This window comes from Eretmochelys imbricata, chromosome 11, assembly GCF_965152235.1.
Source record: "Eretmochelys imbricata isolate rEreImb1 chromosome 11, rEreImb1.hap1, whole genome shotgun sequence".
In the NCBI taxonomy this organism is placed as follows: domain Eukaryota; kingdom Metazoa; phylum Chordata; order Testudines; family Cheloniidae; genus Eretmochelys; species Eretmochelys imbricata.
This window is the reverse complement of record NC_135582.1, coordinates 59,069,861-59,094,552: the sequence shown is the minus strand read 5'-3', so window position 1 is coordinate 59,094,552 and position 24,692 is coordinate 59,069,861. Positions and strand designations below refer to the sequence as shown.

General features: G+C 44.3%; 1 protein-coding gene across 1 annotated transcript in view; it reads right to left on the bottom strand.

The window, feature by feature from the left end:
• Positions 1-24,692, bottom strand: part of LOC144271958 (aldehyde oxidase 2-like) — a 106,133-nt gene that overhangs the window by 62,656 nt on the left and 18,785 nt on the right. The window contains exons 8-16 of the mRNA XM_077829641.1: positions 22,300-22,380; positions 15,612-15,756; positions 13,839-13,931; positions 11,022-11,173; positions 9,987-10,080; positions 7,674-7,783; positions 2,985-3,169; positions 1,347-1,509; positions 96-188 (exon numbers count right to left, since the gene is read on the bottom strand). Of these exons, the coding sequence (XP_077685767.1) occupies positions 96-188; positions 1,347-1,509; positions 2,985-3,169; positions 7,674-7,783; positions 9,987-10,080; positions 11,022-11,173; positions 13,839-13,931; positions 15,612-15,756; positions 22,300-22,380 (1,116 nt within the window). The remainder of the gene's footprint in view (positions 1-95; positions 189-1,346; positions 1,510-2,984; positions 3,170-7,673; positions 7,784-9,986; positions 10,081-11,021; positions 11,174-13,838; positions 13,932-15,611; positions 15,757-22,299; positions 22,381-24,692) is intronic.

Sequence of the window (24,692 nt, the reverse complement as noted above, 5' to 3'; positions counted from 1 at the left end):
ATGAAAAACCAGAAGGCATAATGCTCATTAAGGACAGCATGTGACAGTCACAATTCACAGCTGGCATAGTTTTCTATGAAAGCAACTTCACTGACCTGGTATGTTTGCATACCCTGGGGTGCTTTGCTGTGAAATGCTCCTAGGGCACTCATGTTCTTCTTTGATAAGTCAGGATACTTAGCTGGATACTGAAAGGAAGGCAATTTAGCAACCCTAATGTCATATCACGGCTTTTAAAGCTAAATTTTCCATTTACAAATTTTGAAAAACAGAAATGTTAAAGAAGCAGATTTCCAGTTTGCTCCTGCAGCTCAAACACCAGCACTGATGTGAAATAGTTGTGAGGTGGAATAGCATTCTGGGCAAATGAGAGTCACAAACATTCTATTCCGTTACATACTTCCTTGCCATAGCAGGCACCTTTTAAAGTGTCGGAGAGTTTACACAGGTGGTAAAACTATAGACAACGTTTAATGTGAGCTGGGTCACCTGACATCAAAAATCCAACCCATCCCACCAAAACCCACAGTGCTTGGAGGGTAGTCCATTGTCTGGAAGGGGTTGTTGGGAAAAAGAGTGACAGGGTCAGACTTGAAACTAATTGGCAAACAAGGAGTGCAACATTGACCATCTCCCCTATAGGTGTATTCCTGATCCTTTCAGGACATGATGGTATGTGGGATAGTTCACAAGAAGGCATTAGGATCATGTACTGAGAATGGGTTCTGGGTACATTTCAGGCTGGAATTAAATCACATGGGTTCATTGTGGTTATCTTCTGATCTTTGAACCTTTGAGCTTTGCACTCTTGCTGTTTGGCAGCCAGAGAGTACATTGGTGTACCTTACTGCATCATTGCTCTGGATGTTTTCATAGACAGCCTGATGCAGCTATGCAAGGCTCCCCTGTTGGTGATTTCAGACCATTTCTCCATGTTATGTGCTCTGCTCAGGCTATCTAGTATTTAAAACATCCACCTGCCCATCTCAAAGAAGCAACATTATTTATAAATGTAAATGTGCTGTCACAGCCCTCACATTTTGTTACAGCTAAAGGAAGTCCATCATCAGGCAATGAAAGGCCTGGCACTTCCCTGAGAACATGTTAAACTCTAACTATGAGCAAATATTTTAGCCTAACAGGGCTCTTTAGCATGGTATAATAACCGAGCTTGCGGCAGGAGTTGAGTATGGGCACAATCTGCATTCAGTAAAGGATGTATCAGTCCAGTCATTCAGTTAGCCTGCAGCCATCACCATGAGATCTGAGCACCTAGTAATAAACATTGGGAATAGCCTTTCCAAGAAAAAAGTCAGTTTGTCCAAACCTAGAGGGAAACCACTTACCATTTTATTTAATCCATACAACACTTCCAGGTAGAACTTGAAAAGGAAGCTGACAAGCAGAGTTCTTCTGTATTCCACCTTCCCACCTGGAGCTGAGGGGGAGAGAGAAATTTCTCCAAGCACCAGTTTGCAAGCTTCATCCAGCATCTGCTCATTCCATTGCCTGGTGGAGAAACAGACATGCACACACACACACTTATTTATAATTCTAAACTGCAGCTAAAGCCAAAGTGTTGAGTAACAAAAGTTTAATTCACGTGGGCCTGATCTTGCAGTCCTTTTGTACCTTTAGATTTCAGCAGGAATTATGTGTATGTAAGGATTGCAGCAATCAAGCCTTAATAAGATGACCATTGAGGATAAGTCTACACTGCAATAAAACACCAATGGTTGGCCTGTGTCAGTGGACTCAGGCTCGTGGGGCTCAGGCTTTGGAGCTATAAAACTGCAGTGTAGACATTCAGCCTTACATTGCAGCCTGGGCTCTGGGACCCTCCCCCATCATGGGGTCCCAGAGCTTCAATTCCAGCCCAAGTCTGAACGTTTACACCACAATTTTATAACTGCACTGCCTGAACCCTGTGAGCCCGAGTCAACTGACATGGGCCAGTCACGGGTGTTTTATTGCAGCATAGACATGTCTTATTTGTTTCCAACTAATTGGTAACCATTTATATCATAGTGTATTAGCAGTAGAAATTTTTCATTCCAATGTTTTTTTTCTCATGAAACATAGACCCTTTTTAGAAAATAGAAATGTTCAGGAAAACTTTGATTTTTTGAAAATTTTCAATGGACATGTTACTTTGGTCATTGTTTTTCATTTATTGGTGTGTATATTTTTTTTGACTGCCAATTTTAACCAGTTTACACTGGTAAAAAATTTTCACTTTCATTTCACTTTCAAAACTGAAATGTCATTTTGAAAGAAATATTAATTTTCCAAAAATGAAAAATGTTGATTTAAAAAAAAGGAACAGAAAATGTTTAAAGCACAACCAACCAACCGAAAAAAGGTTAATTTCAAAATCCATCTGAACAAAAACAAGTTGGAAATTGTCAGGATTATTTTATGTAATTTTTCAACCCACTCTAATTAGCAACGTCGATTTCTTAAGCCCTTCTTTATAGTGCTGCTCTGCAGCATCATACACATTTACGTCAGATTAGGTTTCATTATACGTACTACTACACACACTACATTAATTACATAGAAAAGATGCAGTCATCCAGTTTTTAATAAGATCACTTATTGTCATTTAAAACTGATTGAGTTAAATTCACCACTTCTGAGACAGTGAGGTGTAAACTGCACCCATGTTCCAGCAGAGGCTACTGTGCTGGCAAATTCCTTCACCCCTGGCAATGGGTGTTCGTGTTCCACCAGGAGAAGGGAACTTTATCTTTGAATTGGAGCTTCACAGGAGAACCTCTGGGAGGGGTTGCCATGGCATAAGTTGTATCAGGATGGAACATCTTGGATATTCCCACTTCATTGTTATTGCTGCCCACTTTCTGGACAGTGGGGCCTGTGGGCGAGACGTGCAACAGCTGTGATCTCTACATTTCGGTCTCCATCAGCAGAATTTGACAGAACCAAGGGTTTATAGAGCCCACTACATTTCTGTCATACAGTACCTCCCTATGAGCCTCTGGCAGGATTTCCTTGCACTGACTGTGGTAGGCCCAATGCCTCCATATAAAATATTCAGGTCCATAATGATGTCGGTGCTTGGTTTGAAAAGGACTCTCATTCCAGAATTCACAACTGATAAAGCATTTTTCCGGCGCTCAGCCTGTCGGAATGCTGACACAAAGTCATCCTGATCAAAAGAAAGCAAGGAGGAATTCCATCACTGGCAGAAATTGACTCTATTCTGAGTCTTAATTAATCACAAGTGACCCAAAGAAAGAAAAAGAACATTTTTTCTCAAATTATACAGTGATGTAGTTAACTTTCTATATTTCTTCCAAGTACTGACTAGTGATGGTCTGACATGTCCCGGAGGATATGCTTGTGATATGCCTACTGACAGGCTGATATGACAAACTAAAGATTTCCACAATGGTTCAATGTGTTATCAGAAGCACCTACTCTAAAGTGCAGGACAATCAGTATTTGCACAAGTCACTTCCAATGTGACTGGTGCATTATTGTTACTGAAGTTTGCTTCCAGCACAAAACCAGGTGGCCGTGCTGTCCCAAAGGACCTGATTTTGCTCACTGGTTTTTAACAACGAGATTTCTATATGTCATGCCACAGAGCCAGAGATTAAAGAGGAAGCTGCTGGCCACAGCCAATTCTGAATTGTTCAGAAGCCCAGTTCTGATTTGTTTGGAAGCCAAATCCACTTGCTCTAAATTAACATAGTAGCTTCTTCCATACTCAGCCTGAGGATATGTGATGGCTATCTTCTTGGCTGTTCCACATACTGGGGAGTCAACTGGGGCCCTCCAGAGCTAAAATCATGGAGCTGATGAGCCAAAGCTCTGTAGCTGGGTGCTGTAACAAATCATGTTCCCTGTGGATCCCCACTGGGTTACAGAAACTCCTCCTGAAGTGTAGGTTTTAAATATGCCCCTTCCAGAGTCAGAGATGGGCCCTGGCCAAGCCTCTAGAGCTGAATAATCCCAGAACTTTGGGCTGTTTGAAATCCAGATCCAAGATTTAAATCCATCACTATTAGTATTTGATGGGACTCAGACCCATCTCTCAGTTTCTGGTGCCCACATGAAATTTGAGTTTTAGGATTACATGGCCAGAGATGAGTCCTTTTACAGCTGGAAGATTTTCTCAGCATGTTTCATGCCCACACATATCACCTGGGCAATATTTACCCCAAGCTGCCAGAAACCGAAAAAACAACAACAAACAATGGGCATAAACGAGAGTGAGAATATGAGCTACAAAAATAGCATCTGTGCCTCCATCAACACACCAGCAGCACTTCGCTTTCTTTCCTTTCTTGCAAATAATCTGATACCCTGCTCACTCTAAGCAGCACCTTATTTGGTGAATGGGCAATTGATTTCAATGGGACTGTTCAAGAAGTAGGATCCTATCCCCCTTGAGGAATTGTGGCCAAATCAGGTCTCCATGGCCATAGATTCATTTTCTGTGGTGAGGCTGATGAAGTTCACCATCCTATCAGTGTTATTATTGACTGTTTGCTTTAGCTTTCAGGTGTGAGCGATCGTTTCAGTCAGACAGCAATGTTAGTCTCCAATGTCTCCGTTCTCTTCTGATCTCAGGTGGGAATGGCTCTCTCAATGTTTCTGAGATTTCCATGGTATAACTTCCATGGAGACACTGCAGTTTTGCCTTTTTATCTTTCCTTCCCCTCTTTGGAGGGGCCCGGTTTATAATCTCCTTCCAAATTCTCCTCCAGTTCATTAATTTCCAACCATAATCACTGCTGGGATTCAGAATTTCTGAACAGAAGAAGTGCTGCTGTTCTACCAGATTCAGTGTAGAGTGCAGATACTGAGTTTACAGAGTCTGGGGCTTTTTTACAAGAAATCTGCCTGGGCCAGCCAGCCTTTAACTCAGCACTTATATTACATTCATCACCACAGTGCTGACACGCTCACTTCACCATGCTTCAAAAGACAGCTACTTTGAGGCAGATGAGGTGGTGACACTGTGACCTGTATCAGAGTTCAGAGTAACAGCCGTGTTAGTCTGTCTTTGCAAAAAGAAAAGGAGTACTTGTGGCACCTTAGAGACTAACCAATTTATTTGAGCATGAGCTTTCGTGAGCTACAGCTCACTTCATTGGATGTAAGTTATGCTAAGAACAGGTATTAGTCTCATAAGAATTTATTTTGCGTTTAGACTCCATGAAATGGTTATAAGTTGCTCCACGCATTAATCTCACTTGTAATGTCTGTATTCCATGCTATAAGAAAATATGTAAAGTTTTGCTTTATAACTTTGAAAATGTTTTCTCTGAACTTGTGAATCTAGGCATGGGAATCGTCCTGCCTCAACCATCCAGAAGGACTATCAAAATCAGATGGCCCATCAAGGAACTTCACAATACAAAGGATTGGTTAATGGCCCTATCGAACCTGGGAAATGCTACATGCAAGGAAACTCATCCTGTGAATTTGGAAGCTGAATGAAGGAAATGAAACAAAGTCACAGGAAAATTTTTGATTTTTTTTGGCTGTTTGAACTCTGACAGGTCTAGAGACACCAAATTGAAGCCAGAGATCCCTAGGGTCTGCCCCCTGGGTCTGCCCTGAAAGACACTTTGAATTGACAGATCACTACAACTCTGTCACTCTTAGGATTTGGATGGTAACTCATTTATATGTATACGTTTGCTTGCTTTAACCTATAAACTCTAATTTCTTTTTCCTAGTTAATAACCCTTTAGATAGTTTATTACAGGACTGGCTACAGGTGTTGTCTTTGGTGTAAGATCTAGAGTACCAACTGATTTGATGTAAGTGACTGGTCTCTTGGGACTGGAAGCAACCTGAATGTGGTGTGATTTTTGGTGCAAGTGACCATTTATTACTAAGTCCAGTTTGTCTGGGTGGCAAGATAGACTGGAGAGTCTAAGGGGACTCTCTGTGACTGAATGTTAAGACTGGAAATGGCCCAACTTGATGATCACTTTAGATAAGCTATTACCAGCAGGACAGTGGGGTGGGAGGAGGTATTGTTTCATGGTCTCTGTGTGTATATAATGTCTTCTGCAGTTTCCACGGTATGCATCCGATGAAGTGAGCTGTAGCTCACGAAAGCTCATGCTCAAATAAATTGGTTAGTCTCTAAGGTGCCACAAGTACTCTTTTTCTTTTTGCGAAGACTGTTATAGTGATCCAGGAGTTCACATCTGTTATCGGCTTGGTGAAATCTAATCACAGAACACACCACCAGTTTGGGGTGTCTTCCCTGTTTTTGACAATCTGCCCTGAGACAGGCACTCACAGTTGTGAGGCACTCCAGACAGCATGATAGGTGTCTCCTTGCTTTCTCTTTTTAGCCTGGGCAGATCCTGCGGTGTCAGCACTGGCCAAGACTCCCTTGGCCATTTCCATGTCTGTCTGAATCTGAGCACTCCCACTTGTATCTGGGTTTCTTCTGCAGTTTTCTCCATATCCACTAGAGGGACATCGGATAACGCTACAGTTGCTAATACCACAATTTCCCTTCCCCTAACTCGTTAGGGCCAGATTCCGTCACCCTCGCTCATAGTGATCTACCTTACACTGAAATCAATGAAATCAACAGGACTGCAGAGAGCAAGTTATTAATCACCAGGTGGGAGGGGGACGTGGTACCAGTATTACCTCGTCACTGGGATTAATGGGGCATCCTGTGCTGCTACAGTACTGAGGAGGGATGCCTGCGCACATATTATAGGAGAGAGAAATAACATAAAGAGACCCAGCGATTAGAAATGTGGACAGATGATCAAATGAGTTTCAGCTTGGCAAAATGCAAGCTACTATATCTGGGAGGACATAACACTACCCCTAGAAAGCAGAGACTAAGGGATTGTCTTCATGTTCAGTGACTGGGGCGCTGGAACAGGGAGGGTCTGGGGGTCATGATCCTCCCATTTTCCACTGGCTGTAAGGGAGGGACAAGGGGCAGGGAGTGGAGGGAAGCGAGTGGGGCCTCGGGGGAAGTGATGGTGAGAGGGCTTGGGGGAAGGGGCAGCGCAGAGGGCGGGGCCATGGTTTGGGCAGCAGTGCCCCCCCCCACTTTTAGGGACCTTCTGCTTCTCCTGTTCAGTGCTACAGCTTCTTTTTAGTGAAGACGCTCTCCCATCGACATAGCACTGTCTACCCATGTGCGTGTGGTTAGGTAGGTATAACTATGTTGCTCAGGGGTGTGGATTTTTCTGCTGCTCTCTTGCCCTCCCCTTACACAGTCCAGGTGGGGAAAGTGACCTGAATGCAGGGAGCCCTGATGTTGCTTCTCGCTCCCCACATAGCCCTTTAGGGGTGCACGGAGGAGCAGAGTTCTGGCGGGGGCAGGGGGAGTGGCCTGCTGAGGCCAGCGGGAATGGAGGGACACCCACAGGGGCTAGGAGCAGTGTGGGAGGGGGTGTGCTGCGCCCATGGAGGCCAGGGTGCCATTTTCCCTAAGGCCAACCCTGGTAACCCCACTGAAGTCTGTGGTACTTACTGCTCATAAGGATTAACTGTGTCATAAACATCTGCAGGATCTGTCCACAGGTGACATTGGTACTGAAGTTCTTGCAATGCATATTAAAATTATTTCCCTTTTGTTCCCCAAGGTTCTGTAACATTACGTATAGCACACCCTGTTAAAAGCAGCCAAGAAGGGACCCCAGAGCCCTTACCTTCTTAGAGTATGGGATGAGAACCGAGACTATGATTTCTTTTGTCTTAAGATCTGCATTTTCATATCCAGCAAGAAACTCATCATTTAAAGGAATCTGTCGTGTTCCATCTGTTGGAGAGAAGTGTAGTTTGTTAGAGAATGTGGAGTGTGAAAGGAAAGTCTGCACTTCGCAGATGCAAATCATCTAATCTGTGAAAGAAAAGTATACTAGAAAATACATCCTACATTCATACTCTAGTATTTAGGTTTCCAGGAATGACACTGATTCTGCAAAAATTTTCCCATAAATATTCAAATACAGATTCACAAAAAGAAAAAAGGGCTCAAGTCTGTAACAAATCCTTCACAATGAATGATTTCACCAGCTCTAAACTCAGTGGCATGCAGTGACATTTTTAGCAAGGTATGCAACAACTTTTTACATGACAGAGGAAAAGTTTTATTTTCTAAAATCGGAACACTGCTATTAAAAAACCAAATAAATTGCTAGCTCTGGTCTATCGCAGATGATGCGACTGTATATTTGCATGCCTTGTGTATTCCATTCTACATTTGCTGTGGGAGTTTGCTCTGGCTTGGTCTAAGCTGTAGGATAGCAGTGGTGAGGAAAAGGTAGGTAACAGTGATCACTGTGAACAACTGCCAGGTGTATTTGATATTCTCTTTACTTCTCTGCACTTTTGTTTTGCCATTAATGAGACTCATGATTCCAAATTGAGCGTTATACAGCAATCTGTTTGGAACTTTATGCCATAGGCTTTTACAAAGAAATGGCTGGTGAGAGAGTATATGGTACCAAACAGGAGAACAAGTGAAAGAGAAGCATATATAAAAAAGGCAATTTTCAAGGATTCACTTAAAACAGGAAAAGATTCAGGCATAATAATGAAGTGAAAACAGTAGGGGGGACATCTTGTTTTTAAATATCTTAATAGTTAAAAAGATTTCTTGTTTTAGAAAACAATAACATTTAAAATAAATTAATTATGTATGTAATTATCTAAGGGCTTTGTTTAAAATGGCAATTTTAGTGTGCATATAATTTCTCTATAGAGTGCTCAATGAATTACTATTTTCTCCTATATATAAGTTTAATGGAACTTGGCCAGTGGCCACCGCTAACTTACCTCTGCTTACCTTGTTCCTCCCTGCAGCACATGCCTTGTGTATTCAATTATACACATGCATGTCTCATAGTCCAGAAATGGTGTCTTCCAGGCAGTGCATGTGAGGTCACGCTGTCTGGAGGACACTATTTTGTAGAACAAAATGGCATCCTACATGCTTGTTCGGACCAGGGGCTGCCATTTTTTTCTGGGGCATGCAAATCGCTTGCCCTGGTCTAAACTAAAGTTCTCCATTTCCATGGAAGTCAAGGGAGTGTGGTTAGCATGTTTCAGGATCTGGTCTTAGGCTGTAAACTCTCCACTTGTCTTTGTTGTCCCTGTTAAGTAGCATGCACTTTGGTGCTATACAAATAATAAATGCTAATAACACTATGCTGTATGTATGATGTTGAATACTGCTGATTTTAGTGCCTGTAATAGACAGACGAATTAGTAAGCTGATTAGGTAGCTCTCCTCTTTTTACTCAAAAGCTTTAAACAAAAACATTTAGGACATTAAACAGTTAACGTGCAGTAAGCTTTAAAGGCAGAAATTATCTGACTTCATGATGAGCAGAAGAATTATCCCGGAACATTTTTGGTTCAAAGCTGCTACTCATTAAGGCCAAGATTTTCAAAGTGACCATTGATTTTAGGTGCCAGCATAAAATACTTTGGGTTTGATTTTAAGAGGTGCTGACCCCTCTCCCCTGCATAATCCCAGTGACTTCAGTAGAAGTAGTGGGTGCTCAAAACGTATGAAAATAAGGTATATGTCAGGCTGGGTGAGACATTAGCAGCAAAATCAACCACTAGGAGGGTGTAAGAAACTGTAGGATAAAGGTGACCAGTCTGACCTTTGCAGGGGAGCTGCTGGCACTGTAGCAATGTGGGGAGGTTGTTGATACCACATGGACATCTTTCTCTTCCTTGCCCCTCCACCTCACTTTCACAGCACTGCCAGTTTTGTTCCCTTCTGCACCTGGCAGCAGGAAGGAATGTAGCAGCCTGCATTAGCTAACACTTTTTGCCAGTGACAATCACAGGAAAGCACCAAAATAATTTTGTCCTGTGTCTACCAATGCTCACACTAACCATTGGAGGAAACAAGTGAAGATACCCATCACTTGTACTGCTAATTGTGCACTACAGTGATGCCCTGCAGGTCTGGGACAGATGCAGAACAGAGAGATGCTGAATCTTACCTTTTGATGCCAGACTGAGGACAGAGTTGCCAACTGCTAGGACAGGGTTCAGATCCCAAGTTGAACCTCTACTTACAATATGTCCACCTAAGGACTTTAACAAAAAAGAGGCTATTTTAATTGCTGTCTTTTACAGATATAGCAATATTGATCTAAAACATGATCCCATTTTTAGGGATATTAAGAAGTTAAGGTAATTTATTGTTCAAACTTAATTGAAGTTTCATATTCAAACTTTTCTAAATTATAATTTCCCTCTCATTTTAATTTACAGCTCATGGAAGGTCCTGACCTATAACCCCAGCTGAAAGACACCAACATGGCCTTGGGTAGGTGACCTGCCCAAAAATAGAGAAATGGCCACTCCTTCAGCCAGAGGAGAGGGGCCACAAAAGAACTAGGGCAACTGAGTTTTAAAGAAAAATGGAAGGGTGGGGTCAGAGGCAATGATGCAAAGCCTTTCAACATGAGGAGAAGCAAAGGATGTCTTGATTCTGAGCTTCCACACAGCAAGTGGGCAAATATATTACTGCTTATCTGGTAAACTCTGCTATTATTTGTGCATTTCAGTAGTAGCTGACACAGGCGCTGGCTTCCTCCTTTCCCTAGGGGTGCTCAACCCCAACTCCGTCCCAGGCCCTGCCCCCACTCCGTTTCCCAAGGCCCCCCTCCTGCCCCACCTCTTCCCACCCAGTTCCACCCCCTTCACCCCAAGTGATAACTTCATACCTATTCAGTCCTTGGCTTCTTTGCCAATAAGGGTGCTGCCAATTACTGTGATGTTGAGACCAGTCCATTGGTAATGACAAAAAGCCACAATTTAGTTCACATAAGCTATCAGATAATAATGTCTTTTAGTCATTACCAGTATGGACTGGATTTGAACTGGTTACCTAGATGGAAAGGCTCTGAGATGCCAGTCAAGCCTCAGAGACAGCCAGCTCTCTTCTAAATGAGCTTTACAGATTTATAGGTGAAGATCATAGATATATACTTTCAGTGCTGGCCTGTTTACTATAATCATTGAAAACATACAGCCAAACTCCTGATCTGTTCTCCAGCTAGGGTTTTCAGCTGCTGCAAGAGAGCACGGAAAATCTTTGTCTTCTCCTCTGGAAGCTCCAGGACTACTTTCATCAGGACGTCTCTGAGTTGGGCCAGAGAGCAGGCAGCACCTATCACTAGTCCTGAAACACAATTATTGCAATAGTGAAATAGGAACATTGCACTTTAAATGATCACAACTGTACAACCTGATCACGGAAACATTGCTTCTATAGTCAGCTTTTATTAGGTATATTTCACGCACACAAATCTACAGAGTAATTTTCTTTGGGCCAGACATTGAGATCTTTATTCAAGCGAATTCCCATGAGGCAAACAGCAGTCTGACTGAGTAGGGCTGAGGATGGAGTAAAAACTGTTGAAAGACTCCAGAATTTGGCCCCATGGGCCTGACCCAGAACCCATTTCAGTCAATGGAAACAATGCCATTGATTTCAATGGATGTTGGATCAGGCTCTGTGTCAGTAGAGATTTGTAGCCGCATTTTGGAAGCTTACAGTGGTTGTAAAAATCCCTTCTTTCATTAAAGGCATCCTCTAATGTGGACCTCAATAAAAGGTGACAATTAAATGGATAGTTGTGTGAACGTGTGTGGTGTAGTGATTTACAAATACTTATAATTTCAATTCATCCATCAGTACTATTTCAATGTCAATTCCAGAGCTAAGTGAAATGCAAATAGGGAAACAATCATTTGCAATAAAATCCCAGTTTGTCTGATTTTTATGAACAGCTCTGTCCAGTGTCTCCAGGAAAAATTGGTGCATCACATACTTTTGCTACAGATTCAATTCCATGTTACATATTAAGATGTGACATAACGGACCAGATCCTCAGCTGGTGTAAATCAGCATCCATGGAACTATGCTGGCTTGGACCAACTGAGAACTTGGCTCAGGGTATGTCTACACTACGAAATTAGGTCGAATTTATAGAAGTCGGTTTTTTAGAAATCGGTTTTATATATTCGAGTGTGTGTGTCCCCACAGAAAATGCTCTAAGTGCATTAAGTCCATTAACTCGGCGGAGTGCTTCCACAGTACCGAGGCTAGAGTCGACTTCCGGAGCGTTGCACTGTGGGTAGCTATCCCACAGTTCCCGCAGTCTCCGCTGCCCATTGGAATTCTGGGTTGAGATCCCAATGCCTGATGGGGCTAAAACATTGTCGCGGGTGGTTCTGGGTACATATCGTCAGGCCCCCGTTCCCTCCTTCCCTCCGTGAAAGCAAGGGCAGACAATCGTTTCGCGCCTTTTTTCCTGAGTTACCTGTGCAGACGCCATACCACGGCAAGCATGGAGCCCGCTCAGCTCACTGTCACCGTATGTCTCCTGGGTGCTGGCAGACGCGGTACTGCATAGCTACACAGCAGCAGCAACCCATTGCCTTGTGGCAGCAGACAGTGCAATAGGACTGGTAGCCATCATCGTCATGTCCGAGGTGCTCCTGGTCGCCTGTGTGAGGTCAATCAGGAGTGCCTGGGCAGACATGGGTGCAGGGACTAAATTTGGAGTGACTTGATCAAGTCATTCTCTTTAGTCCTGCAGTCAGTCCTATTGAACCATCTTATGGTGAGCAGGCAGGTGATACGGATTGCTAGCAGTCCTATTGCATCATCTTCTGCCGGGCAGGCAAGAGATGAAGATGGCTAGCAGTCGTACTGTACCATCTTCTGCCGAGCAGCCATGAGATGTGGATGGCTTGCAGTCCTTCTGCACCGTCTGCTGCCAGCCAAAGATGTAAAAGATAGATGGAGTGGATCAAAACAAGAAATAGACCAGATTTGTTTTGTACTCATTTGCAACCCCCCTCCCCCAACCCCTATCTAGGGGACTCATTTCTCTAGGTCACACTGCAGTCACTCACAGAGAAGGTGCAGCGAGGTAAATCTAGCCATGTATCAATCAGAGACCAGACTAACTTCCCTGTTCCAATAAGAACAATAACTTAGGTGCACCATTTCTTATTGGAACCCTCCGTGAAGTCCTGCCTGAAATACTCCTTGATGTAAAGCCAGTCCCTCTGTTGATTTTAGCTCCCTGTAAGCCAACCCTGTGAGCTGTGTCGTCAGTCGCCCCTCCCTGCGTCAGAGCAACGGCAAACAATCGTGCATCTGAGTTGAGAGTGCTGTCCAGAGCAGTCACAATGGAGCACTCTGGGATAGCTCCTGGAGGCCAATACCGTCGAATTGTGTCCACAGTACCCCAAATTCGACCCGGCAAGGCCGATTTAAGCGCTAATCCACTTGTCAGGGGTGGAGTAAGGAAATCGATTTTAAGAGCCCTTTAAGTCGAAATAAAGGGCTTCATCGTGTGGACAGGTGCAGGTTCACATCGATTTAAAGCTGCTAAATTCGACCTAAGGTCCTAGTGTAGACCAGGGCTCAGTGGCTTCAAAGAAAATCTTTTGGCATATTGGATCAAAGATCTACGCATGAGCATCTCCATATAGATTGTAGACATTGCCAGACTAACAGTGAAAGAACCTTGTGATTTCTACCAACAAACTATATCAGACTCAGGACCCTCCCACATTCTCCTCTCCTGCAGAACAATGAGTGAAAGATGGTTTGAACAAAGAAATTTATGGCAGCAGAGTCTCAGAATTTGAACCTCCCCATCCTGTTCTCTCCATATGGCAGGTAGGCTGATAGACTGGATAGTGGTCTTAGGGTACTGAGCACTACTGGAGAATAAAACGTTCCATGTACATGTGAATCAAAGATTCTCATCATTTATGGTGTCTAACAACACATAACTCCAGGATTTTTAGGCAAATCGAGGACTTACCATTGTTTGTATTACTCACAACATGCAGAGCTGGAATCCTAGTGGGATGGATGATAACTGGATGATGAACACCATCAAATTTTGTCTCAAGTCCTGAAGATAGAAAATTATAATGAGATTGAAGAAAACAGGTGTTTTAGATTTCCAGAACCATGAATGTATCTAAAGAACTAAACATACCCCCATCCTTCCTGCCACCAGGGCTTGTGACCTTAGTGTCACATGGGATTACACTCCCTGTATTCTTCCTATAGCCAAGCAGTTGCAAAATCCTGCTGGTTCTTCCTGTCCAATATCTCAAAGTCTCCATCCTGCTGCCTCTCCCATTCTATGGTCCTCACTTTCCTCCCCTCTGCACTCTCTGCTTTTCATGCTGCACCCCTCAGGTCTAATCAATATGCTGCCAGCAAAAGTATCTCCTAGTGCTCTGCAAAGCTCCTCAGTTCCCTGCACTTGTTTCCTGTCTCCTTCCATATCACATTCAGATTCCTCACCTCAGCTTTAGAACCCCACAGAATTGTGCTCCTGCCTCCATCTCTTCTCTAGTCTCCCATTACTTCCTGCTTCCATCTTGCACTCCACCAGCTCAGCTCAGCTGCATAACTCTTCTGTTTCCTTCTCCCACCAGCATCTCTATGCCTATTCCCACATCACCTCCTATGCCTGCAACACCCATCACTGACCTCCCGCCTAATATATTTTAAAAAAGGAGTTAACAAGCTGTGCATATATGTAGTAATATGCTAACCTCTTCCCTCATCCTCCATGCCCAGCCCTGCCATGCAGCTAATTTAGGGCTTGACTGATGCCCACAGAAATCAGTGGACTTTGACTTCACTGGGCACTGGATCAGACCTTTAGACTATATTGCAAGCTCCCAAGAACCCACCATTTTAGCGGTTTGTGAAGTGCTGTGGTCACCTTTATGGGTGCTATATTAATAAATAAAAATGCAGTAAAGTTTCTGTTGTTGATGAGCACAGGGGGATCTGAAAATTAAAGTCTCTCAATCTTTTTGGACTCAGTTTCACTCTCACAATGTAAACAAATTCACAGATAACAGCTCAGTCTGGAATTCCATTTAATGAGACATGCTCTTATTCTACCCACTCGCACCACTTCCCCTGGGAAGGAAGGGGTTCAGACCCTACACTCCCACCCCAGTAGTACCTCTGAAATACTCTCCCCTGTGCACTACACACCTACACTTAAAATGCTCTCTCCCAAGCCTTTCTCAAGACTCCCCTCATTCAATCAGCTTTCCCATCCTGATCTCTTCTCTGCTACTGCTCTCTTGACTTTACTCCCTCAAATTATAACACCATAACAATAAAATCTATCTATAATATTGAGAAACCCAGTAAGATGCATAGAAGTTCCTACCCTTGTCCTTTCAATATGGACCATGTCCTTTGTCATCCTTGTAGTGTTCTGTCTAACTGAAGGCCTAATCCTGCAGACTCTTACTTATGTGAATGGTCATTACTCCATGCAAGCCATCTCACTGAAGTCAGTGGGAGGGGCATAGACATCTGACCATGGAATCAGTAGATCAGGGTTCTAGTCCCATTTGTATCACTGATGTGCCATGTGAACTGGGGTAAGTTATCCAGACCTGAATATTCAAAAGGAGCCTCTAATTTTGGGTACCTATCTTTGGCTGCCCAGTTTGAGGCACCAAAGGCCTGATTTTCAGGAGTGCTGAGCACTTGCAACTTCCATTAACTTCAATTGGATAGTAACAATGACAAGAGGCCCTCAGACCCTCCATACCCACACTGGTGTTCCCTACAACGAGAGGTGCTTTGGGGTACATGGCCTTCAGCTCCAGAAGTTCCCTGAGGTTAGTGGGAGAAATCCATGTTGTTCTTTCCCCATGGAAAACCAGAGTTCTTTTTTGCTGTTCTTGAGCCATTCTCTGTAGGGGAAATTACAGAGGTTAAGCACTCCAGGGCTAACAAAGGTATTTGTCTACCAGTGTAAAGTAGAACAAAACACTTTAAAATAACCGATAATAATACCCTGTACTTAAATAGTGTCTTTAATCTGAGATTCCCATCAAGCTTTATAATGGTATGTTTAATTATCCCCATGTTACAGATAGAGAAACCGAGGCACAAAGAGAATAAGTGACTTGCCTGGGGCAGCATAACAAGTAGGTAGTACAGAACCTAAGTGTCTTGACGTACAGTCTCCTACTTTAATCGCTAGCAAAGGCTCCTTCCATTATGGTTGACCAGTGACCAACCAAAGCAAAGCGATTACATCTTAAGAACTGAGGTTTTGTCACCTTCTCTCCCTGGGCATTAAATTTCCCCTGGAGCTTTACATAATAGAAAGGCTTTGGTCTGGTATCTTTAGCAAAATGTATGCCATTGTTGTTCAGTGTGCTACGCGCTGACTGATGCCCTCCTTTCCAAATATGACTGAATTTCAGCAAGGTTTAGTTTCAGTCACACCTGATAAGAGAATGCCAGAAAAATTCATCAGGTGAATTATCATTGGCTTAGGGTCCCCAAGGGACAATTTCAGTTCCAATGAGGTTCTGCTCTGAAAAGTGACTATATGAAAAGTCACAGTCTTACTAAGCTGATCTATTAGTATTCAAAGACAAATCTGACTTTGACTATCATCATTTTGTGTTGCTTTTTAGTCCTGTTAAACATGATGAGTCAACACAGCTGAGAAGGAGTGAGCTGGATTCTTGTCCATTTTGCACGTCAATGGAATTGTTTACTAATTTCCAGTTCTGTTACACCTGAGCAACTCCTTTGGAGACAGTGGGGCTGCACAGGTGTGCTATGGAGCAGTGGTTCTAAACCAGGGGTACATGTACCCCTGGGGCCATGCACAGGGCCAGTGCAAGCATGTTTCACGCCCTAGGCGAAACTTCCACCTTGCGCCCGCCCCGCCCCCCCCGCCACTTGAGGGACACCCCCGCACCGCGGCAGCTCCCAGCCCCCGCCCCCCTGCCTGGGGAGCCGTGCGGCAGCTCCCCACCCCAGCTCACCTCTGCTCCGCCTCCTCCCCGAGCATGCTGCCGCCGCTCCGCTTCTCCCACCTCCCAGGCTTGCGGCGCCAATCAGCTGTTTAGCTGTTTAGCTTTTTATGTAGCCCGTTGTAAAACTAGTCAAATATCTATATGAGTTGATGTGCCCCCTGGAAGACCTCTGCAAACCCAGGGCTGGTGCAACCACTAGGCGAACTAGGCGGTCGCCTAGGGCGCCAAGTGGTTGGGGGCAGCCAAAAGCGCACTCCGGGGAGGCAGTGGAGCACAGGTGAGCTTGGGTGGGTAGCGGTGCCCCTGCGCACCTCCCCCGTCCCCGTTTCTTGCTGCAGGTAGCCCTCCCCGTGCCCTGCTGCCCCAGCTCACCTCCGCTCCACCGCCTCCCCGGAGTGCACTTTTGGCTGCCCCCAACCACTTGGCGCCCTAGGCGACCGCCTAGTTAGCCTAGTGGTTGCACCAGCCCTGGGTTTGTAGAAGTCTTCCAGGGGGTACATCAACTCACCTAGATATTTGCCTAGTTTTACAACGGGCTACATAAAAAGCACTGGTGAAGTCAGTACAAACTAAAATTTCATACAGACAATGACTTGTTTATACTGCTCTATATACTATACACTGACATGTAAGTATAATATTTATGTTCAAATTAATTTATTTTATAATTATATGGTAAAAATGAGAAAATAAGCAATTTTTCAATAACAGTGTGCTGTGACACTTCTGTATTTTTCTGTCTGATTTTGTAAACAAGTAGTTTTTAAGTGAGGTGAAGCTTGGGGATACGCAAGACAAATCAGACTCCTGAAAGGGGTACAGTAGTCTGGAAAGATGGCGAGCCACCACTGTGGAGCATAATTTGAAGTCCTTGTGGTTGTACAGGTGGAAGCAAGGGCCTAGTGTTGCCTCCAGAATCATTATAACTGACATTGCTACATACAAAGGAAGAGCCAGCTTAACTCCTTGATCCCATGATGAGTCCACAAGGCGGAAAGTTAGAAAGATCAAGATAATAAAACATATCATGGGCTGCATATTAGTATACATAGTGACCTTTCACTGTGTAGCCATATCTACACCCTGCAGAGAGAGCCATTTTATCTAATACAGGAAGGAGGCAGGGGGGCCTAGTGGACAGGAGAGTGCCTGTCAAAATCTGGTTTCTGTGGGCAATTAGAATTTCCTGCCTCACATGCCACAATCTCACCTGGCATATGAAAAAATCAGGTAGTAGCGGGACACAATCCAAGAAGGTCAGAGCTGCTGCTCTGATCTGATATAGTCTCTACAATAGGTGAAAGATTTTTTCATTGCCCCTTTTTGAACCGAGTGCCTAGTCAAAGCTGGAGACCCTGTAGCTTTTTCCAATGGGCCTGTAGTTTCTTTGATTCAATCTTATTTATTTGCAAGGAGTGTACCAAGTCTTGCTTTTCTGAATGTAGGAGGAAGCAAAAACAAGAGACAGCTTTCTCACTCACAGTACTAAACTCGTTCAGCCAGCTTGTTCTGGCTGTTTGTTTCTCATGGACACCGACCAAAACCAGTTCCACCACCTGTCAAAGCCCCAACCCCTGTATTTAAAACTCCTTTGTTCATATCTGTGTTTCCATCACACTATGTCTTGGGTGTGCTACTGCTATTGTTTTAGACACCTAGTTACAATGAGAAAAGGAGTACTTGTGGCACCTTAGAGACTAACCAATTTATTTGAGCATAAGCTTTCGATGAAGTGAGCTGTAGCTCACGAAAGCTTATGCTCAAATAAATTGGTTAGTCTCTAAGGTGCCACAAGTACTCCTTTTCTTTTTGCGAATACAGACTAACACGGCTGTTACTCTGAAACTAATTACAATGGTTTCTTTGCATTTATTCTGAATGTAAATTGGTGCTCATGCCTGACCCATAACAACAAGATTTAATCTAACCCATAACAACTGCTACTGTTTATGCTCAAATAAATTTGTTAGTCTCTAAGGTGCCACAAGTACTCATGTTCTTTTTTGCTACTGACTCTGCCACTCCTCACGCCAGGGACACATGCACAGGCCAATCTGTTACTCAGGTGGGACTTGTCTACATGATGGGGTAGTGCACTCTACGGGGGTGTGATTTCTAAAGCACCCATTAAAGTGATGTGCATTAACGAAGTGCTTTAGAAATCACACCCCCGTAGAGTGCACTACCCCATCATGTAGACAAAACATTAGTCAATTTCATGTCCTTGTGCAGTTTATGAGGATTTGTATTTCTGTCTGATTAATGGGTTTCACATTTTACAAGGTCATATACATACTTTACATACCCCATCCTGAATGGCAGTTCAACCACTCCCTAGCTTGCCAATGGATTTTTTGAGCAAGGAGCCAAACTGACTGCAGCTAAGACCCTTCAATCAAATTGTGAACGCTGACTGTGAACTATTCTCTTTTTAGGTGTGGTCCATTTAACCCTTGCATTTTCAGGCACATGCCTTTCAAAGACAGGCCAGGGAGCAGCAGGAAAATTAGACTGGCATAACTACTTCGCTCAGGGACTGAAAAACCTCTTGGGGAGGTGAATTGCCTATTCCAACAGTAGAATTCCTCCGATTGGAATAGCTGATGTCTACACTGAAGTGCTACAGTGGCACAGCTGCAACAGGGCAGTTGCAGCGTTTTAAGTGTAGACTAGCCCGGACACGTATCATATCAGGTTAAGGCCACACAGGTGCCTCTTGCTCAGGGGTTCTCAAACTGGTGGTCATAAGAATGGCCATACTGGATCAGACCAAAGGTCCATCTAGCCCAGTGTCCTGTCTTCCCACAGTGGACAATGCCAGGTGCCCCAGAGGGAATGAACAGAACAGGTAATCATCAAGTGATCCATCCCGTCACCTATTCCCAGCTTCTGGCATACAGAGGTTAGGGACACCATCCCTGCCCATCTTGGCTAATAGCCATTGATGGACCTATCCTCCATGAATTTATCTAGTTCCTTTTTGAACCCTGTTATTGCCTTGGCCTTGACCCTTCAGGGGGTCACAAGATTATTACATGGGGGGTCGTGAGCTGTCAGCCTCCGCAAACCCCACTCCGCCTCCAGCATTTGTAATAGTGTTAAATATAAAAAAATGTGTTTTTAATTTATAAGGGGGGGTCGCACTCAGAGGCTTGCTGTGTGAAAGGGGTCCCCCAGTACAAAAGTTTGAGAACCACTTCTCTTGCTTAATATATGCTCTACAATAGAAGGCAATTAAAAAAAGCAAACAAGCTATGCATTGTGGATCAACTGGTTTAAAAACCAAACCAACCTTATAATGGTTAATCACCTCTGTAATGCTGGAACAAATCAAACAATACACCTGAGCCTGGCAGGCCCAAAGTGAATATTTGTGTACATGAAATGGTTGTTGACTCCGACATTCAGACTTTGCACTTGTCTACACTGGCAACGTACAGCGCTGCAACTTTCTCGCTAAGGGCGGTGAAAAAACACCCCCCTGAGTGCAGCAAGTTTCAGGGCTGTAAAGTGCCAGTGTAGATAATGCACCAGCCACACTCCTAGCGCTGCTAGCTACGCCCCTTGTGGAGGTGGTTTAGCGTTGCCAGTGTAGACTAGCCCAGAGTCTGGGAACATTTTAAGCAATTAACAAACAAACAACTTCTGGGATTTGAAACAAGAGCCACCTACCCCAACTGAGCTAAAGTTTCACCTCTCCTCTGAACTAAGGCAATCCTAACTACTTTGTGCCTGCGCAGACTGATTTAGGTGTGGACACTCCTCCTTTGCTCTTCCAATTTTCCCCTTCTCTCTTCTGACTCCCAGCATGGCCTAAACTTCCTCCCTCCTGGCTTTCTTCCATCCCTCTGAGACCCTCCAATAGCTCCTAGTTCTTCTCCATGGCCCTCCAATAAACCCCTCTCTTCCTTCCCTTTGCTCCTCTGCCTTTACCATGGACCTGCAACAGACCAGGCCTAAGTGGCTCATGACCCAGAAGTGGGTGGCAAGGGAGCACCCCACTGGTTGAGTAAAAACAAACAAACCACAACTGAGGTCACTGGGACCCACCAGGAACCAGAAGAGGGAAGGGAAGGAGCAGCTCACTGCCTACGCCATCCTGCTGCTTCTGCACTGCCCGCACACACTGCATCTATTATTCTCCTTAACCACTGAGGACAGGACAAGGAGTAATGGGCTTAAATTGCAGCAAGGGAGATTTAGGTTGGACATTATGAAAAACGTCCTAACTGTCAGAGTTGTTAAGCACTGGAACAAAGTACAGGGGGAGGCTGTGGAATCTCTGTCATTGGATGTTCTAAAGAACAGGTTAGACAAATACCTGCAGGGATGGGTCAGATAATACTTGGTCCTGCCTCAGTGCAGGGGACTAGACTAGATGACCTATCAAGGTCCCTTCCAGTCCTACATTTCTGTGATTCTATCTTCCCTACCCATCTGTCCCTTTCTGCCATCCTTCACAGCTCAGCTCTTAGGGGAAGTGGTACTTCAAGAGGCTGGAGAATCTGCACCACAGCTCTGCCCTGGAACTCGGACTCCTCTCTCTCCTGTCCCTCTCAGCAGCTCTCTAATTATGATTTGGCTCCCTACAGCTTAAACACAGCCACAATGACGTTAATCAAACTGGGTTCGATAAAGACTCTTGTGTGTATAGGATGAGATTGCTGTGTGGAAATTTTCACCCCAGAGTTTACAGTGTAACAAAGGGCTATGTAGTAACTTCATGACTGTTACTATCCTGTACACACCTCGTGGGCACTTGCAACTCCTTGGTGGCTCCCCAAAGCCGAGTTTTTCAGAAGGGGCTTGACATAATGCAATGATGTTGAGAACAGATAAGCTAGACTGAATACAAAGAAAAATTTCTAGGTTATGAGATTGTTAGGCTGTGGAATGAACTCCCAAGGGATGTAGTGGAGCCCACTGTCATTTCTAAGGCTACATCTACACTACAGCTGGGATCGACGCTCTGAGATCGATCCACCAGTGGTCGATTTAGCGGGTCTAGTGAAGACCCGCCGAATCAAGAGCAGATTGCTCTCCAGTCGACCCCTGTACTCTACCCCTGACGAGAAGAGTAAGGTAAGTTGAGGAGAGTTTCTTCCGTCGACCCCCTGTGGTGTAGGCCCATGGTAACTTGACCTAAGGTACGTTGACTCCAGCTATCTTATTCACGTAGCTGGAGTTGTGTAGCGTAGGTCGACTTATGGTGGTAGTGCAGACATAGCCTAGGTGACTTAGACAGGAAATTCACTCTAAGGTACATTCCTGCACTGGCAGGGCAGTGGACTGGATGACACTCTATCCTTGGTGAGACTCAGTCACCTTCCACTGAGGATGAATTTAGTCCAACAATCTTTTCCATTTCAGACTTCTATCATGTTGTAAACCTGAATGCTGGATCATTCACAACATTTGCATGTAAATGGGGACAAATCAGGAAAGAAAAACACTTCCTACCATTAGTTCAGGAGGAAAGATAAACTCCTGGGTTGGGTCTACAGGCTGGAATTCTTCAGGATTGCAGAGATCAGAATGCATCTGAAAGGAAACAAAGTTTCATTTGAATATTTACTTGAAGGAGAAAAAAACAGAATGTGCACGTCAAGAGTATGTTACACTTTTCTGGAAAGAGCAGAGACTCTTTGGCTACATGTCATTTAGTTTTTTAACTGCTACAGGTACCAGCACATTAAATAATTCAAGCACATTCTTTAGTTAATTTCCTAAAAATAAATCTATTCTCATACATAAATAATGAAACAAAACTATTTACAAATTGACCGAATGCCAGAAAGGATTCTTCCAGCCATCAGCTCCTAAATCCACCTCCAGCACCTGCCCCATTCTCTGAAAGGCGTATTCTCAAGACAACAACTAGCCCTTGTAGTGTGCCCTGGAGGCCATCAGAGCCAGGTGTGGTGGGTGTATGAGACTCACTGGAAAAACACAGACACTGCAGAATTAATATAATCTCCCAGTCTATGTCTGTCAAATAGATTGATGGGTAAATCCAAGATGACAACAAACAAAACAGCAATCCTTTGGGTGACACAAGATTTACTGGACATCTTGTGTTTTTAGAAAAGAGAAAATTATAACTCCTGAAAAAAGTTTCATTGCAACATTGACCTTAAATCTACTGGTCTGTATCCATCCCAGTCATAGATCAAAAGCAGATACCGCTGCACTGGCTCTGAAATTTGGCCTTGTGGAAGATCTGGATCTCCTAGAGCGGTTACATATCCAGGGTAGGCAAACCCAGCCAGATTTGGCTTTCAACAAACCTAAACTACTTAGGATGTTGCAGTGGTTTGGGTACTAGTCTGGGACATGGGCAATGAGGGCTCAATTCCTTCCTCTACCACAGCCTCCCTGTGCGACTTTTGCCAAATCACTCAGCCTGTCTGTGACTCGGTTCCCTATCAGCAAAAATGGGACTATAAGCACTTCTTGCCCACAGGTGCATTGTGAGGCTGAATAAACGAGAGTTTTGACACACTTTGAGCTCTGCTGTTGAAAAGAGCTAGGTATCGTCATTACTTGCACTGCAGGGTTATGTTCCTCGCGGGCAGCATGGCTCAATATCATGACCTTTGCATTCACAACACAGTACCCACAATGCAGTGTTGCTATTGGAATCTGTAAGGCTGGGTTGGGTTTGACAGGTCTGAATAGAGGTGGGTTGGGCAGGTTCAGTGTTCCTCCCTCATTGTTTGCATCACTCTAATATTTGGTTCACGCTGAACAGGTTTGAAAATGACAGGTTCTTAATTTCCTGGGGTAATTTTTCTCCTCTGAATGGAGCTGCTCAGTGCTTGTGCCAAATTCAGCAGGAGCTGAATTAGAAGAGGACACCATAAAAATCAGCTCTATTTTACTCACTTTGGGTTATCCCTTCTCTGCAAAGCCCTGCGCTTCAGAGCAACAATCCTCTGGAGAATATGGATCCTGTGAGCTTTTGGGAAGGAGCTTACAGTGGGGTGAAGCTCTGGATGCACTGCATCCCCAGCACTGGTTGCTTCTCTTTGCCTCTCCAGACATTATTCTTGAATTAAAGCCTCATTAAAACCACACAATTATGGAAATTCAATTATCTTCAATGGTAGAAGAGAATGAATGGGTCCTGGTTATAATCTGCAAACCAGCCCCCTGGCAGTCCCAGGTTCAACCCTGACTGCCACTGTCCAGATCTTAAAGGTGCTGTAACAACGCATAGAACCACCACAGCCTTGAATTTCCTCACTGCAAAACCTAAAGGTCCCCCTTTCCTTCTGCTGCACCACTGAGGATAAGACAGTTACCTTTTCCATAACTGGTGTTCTTCGAGATGTGTTGTTCATGTCCATTTCATATTAGGTGGGTGTGCTCACCACATGCACCGGTGCTGGAAGTTTTTCCCTTAGCAGTATCCACAGGTGACTGGCTCTGGCGTTGGAGTGGCGCCCGCATGGTGTGGTATAAGGGGCGCTGCCAGCTCCCCCCACCCTCAGTTCCTTCTTGCTGGAAACTCCAACCGTGGAGAAGGAGGACGGGTCATGGAATGGACATGAGCAACACATCTTGAAGAACACCAGTTACGGAAAAGGCAACTGTCTTTTCTTCTACGAGTGCTTGCTCATGTCCATTCCATATTAGTTGACTCCCAAGCAATACCCCTGGAGGTGGGTAGGAATTCACAGACATGTAGATTGCAAGACAGCCCCGCCTCTGACCTGCTGAGTGATGGCATAATGCCCTGTGAATGTGTGGACAGAGGACCATGTCGCTACTCTACAGATGTCCTGGATAGGGATGTGCACCAGGAAGGCCACTGAGGATGCCTGAGCTGTAGTTGAGTGGGCTCTGACAAT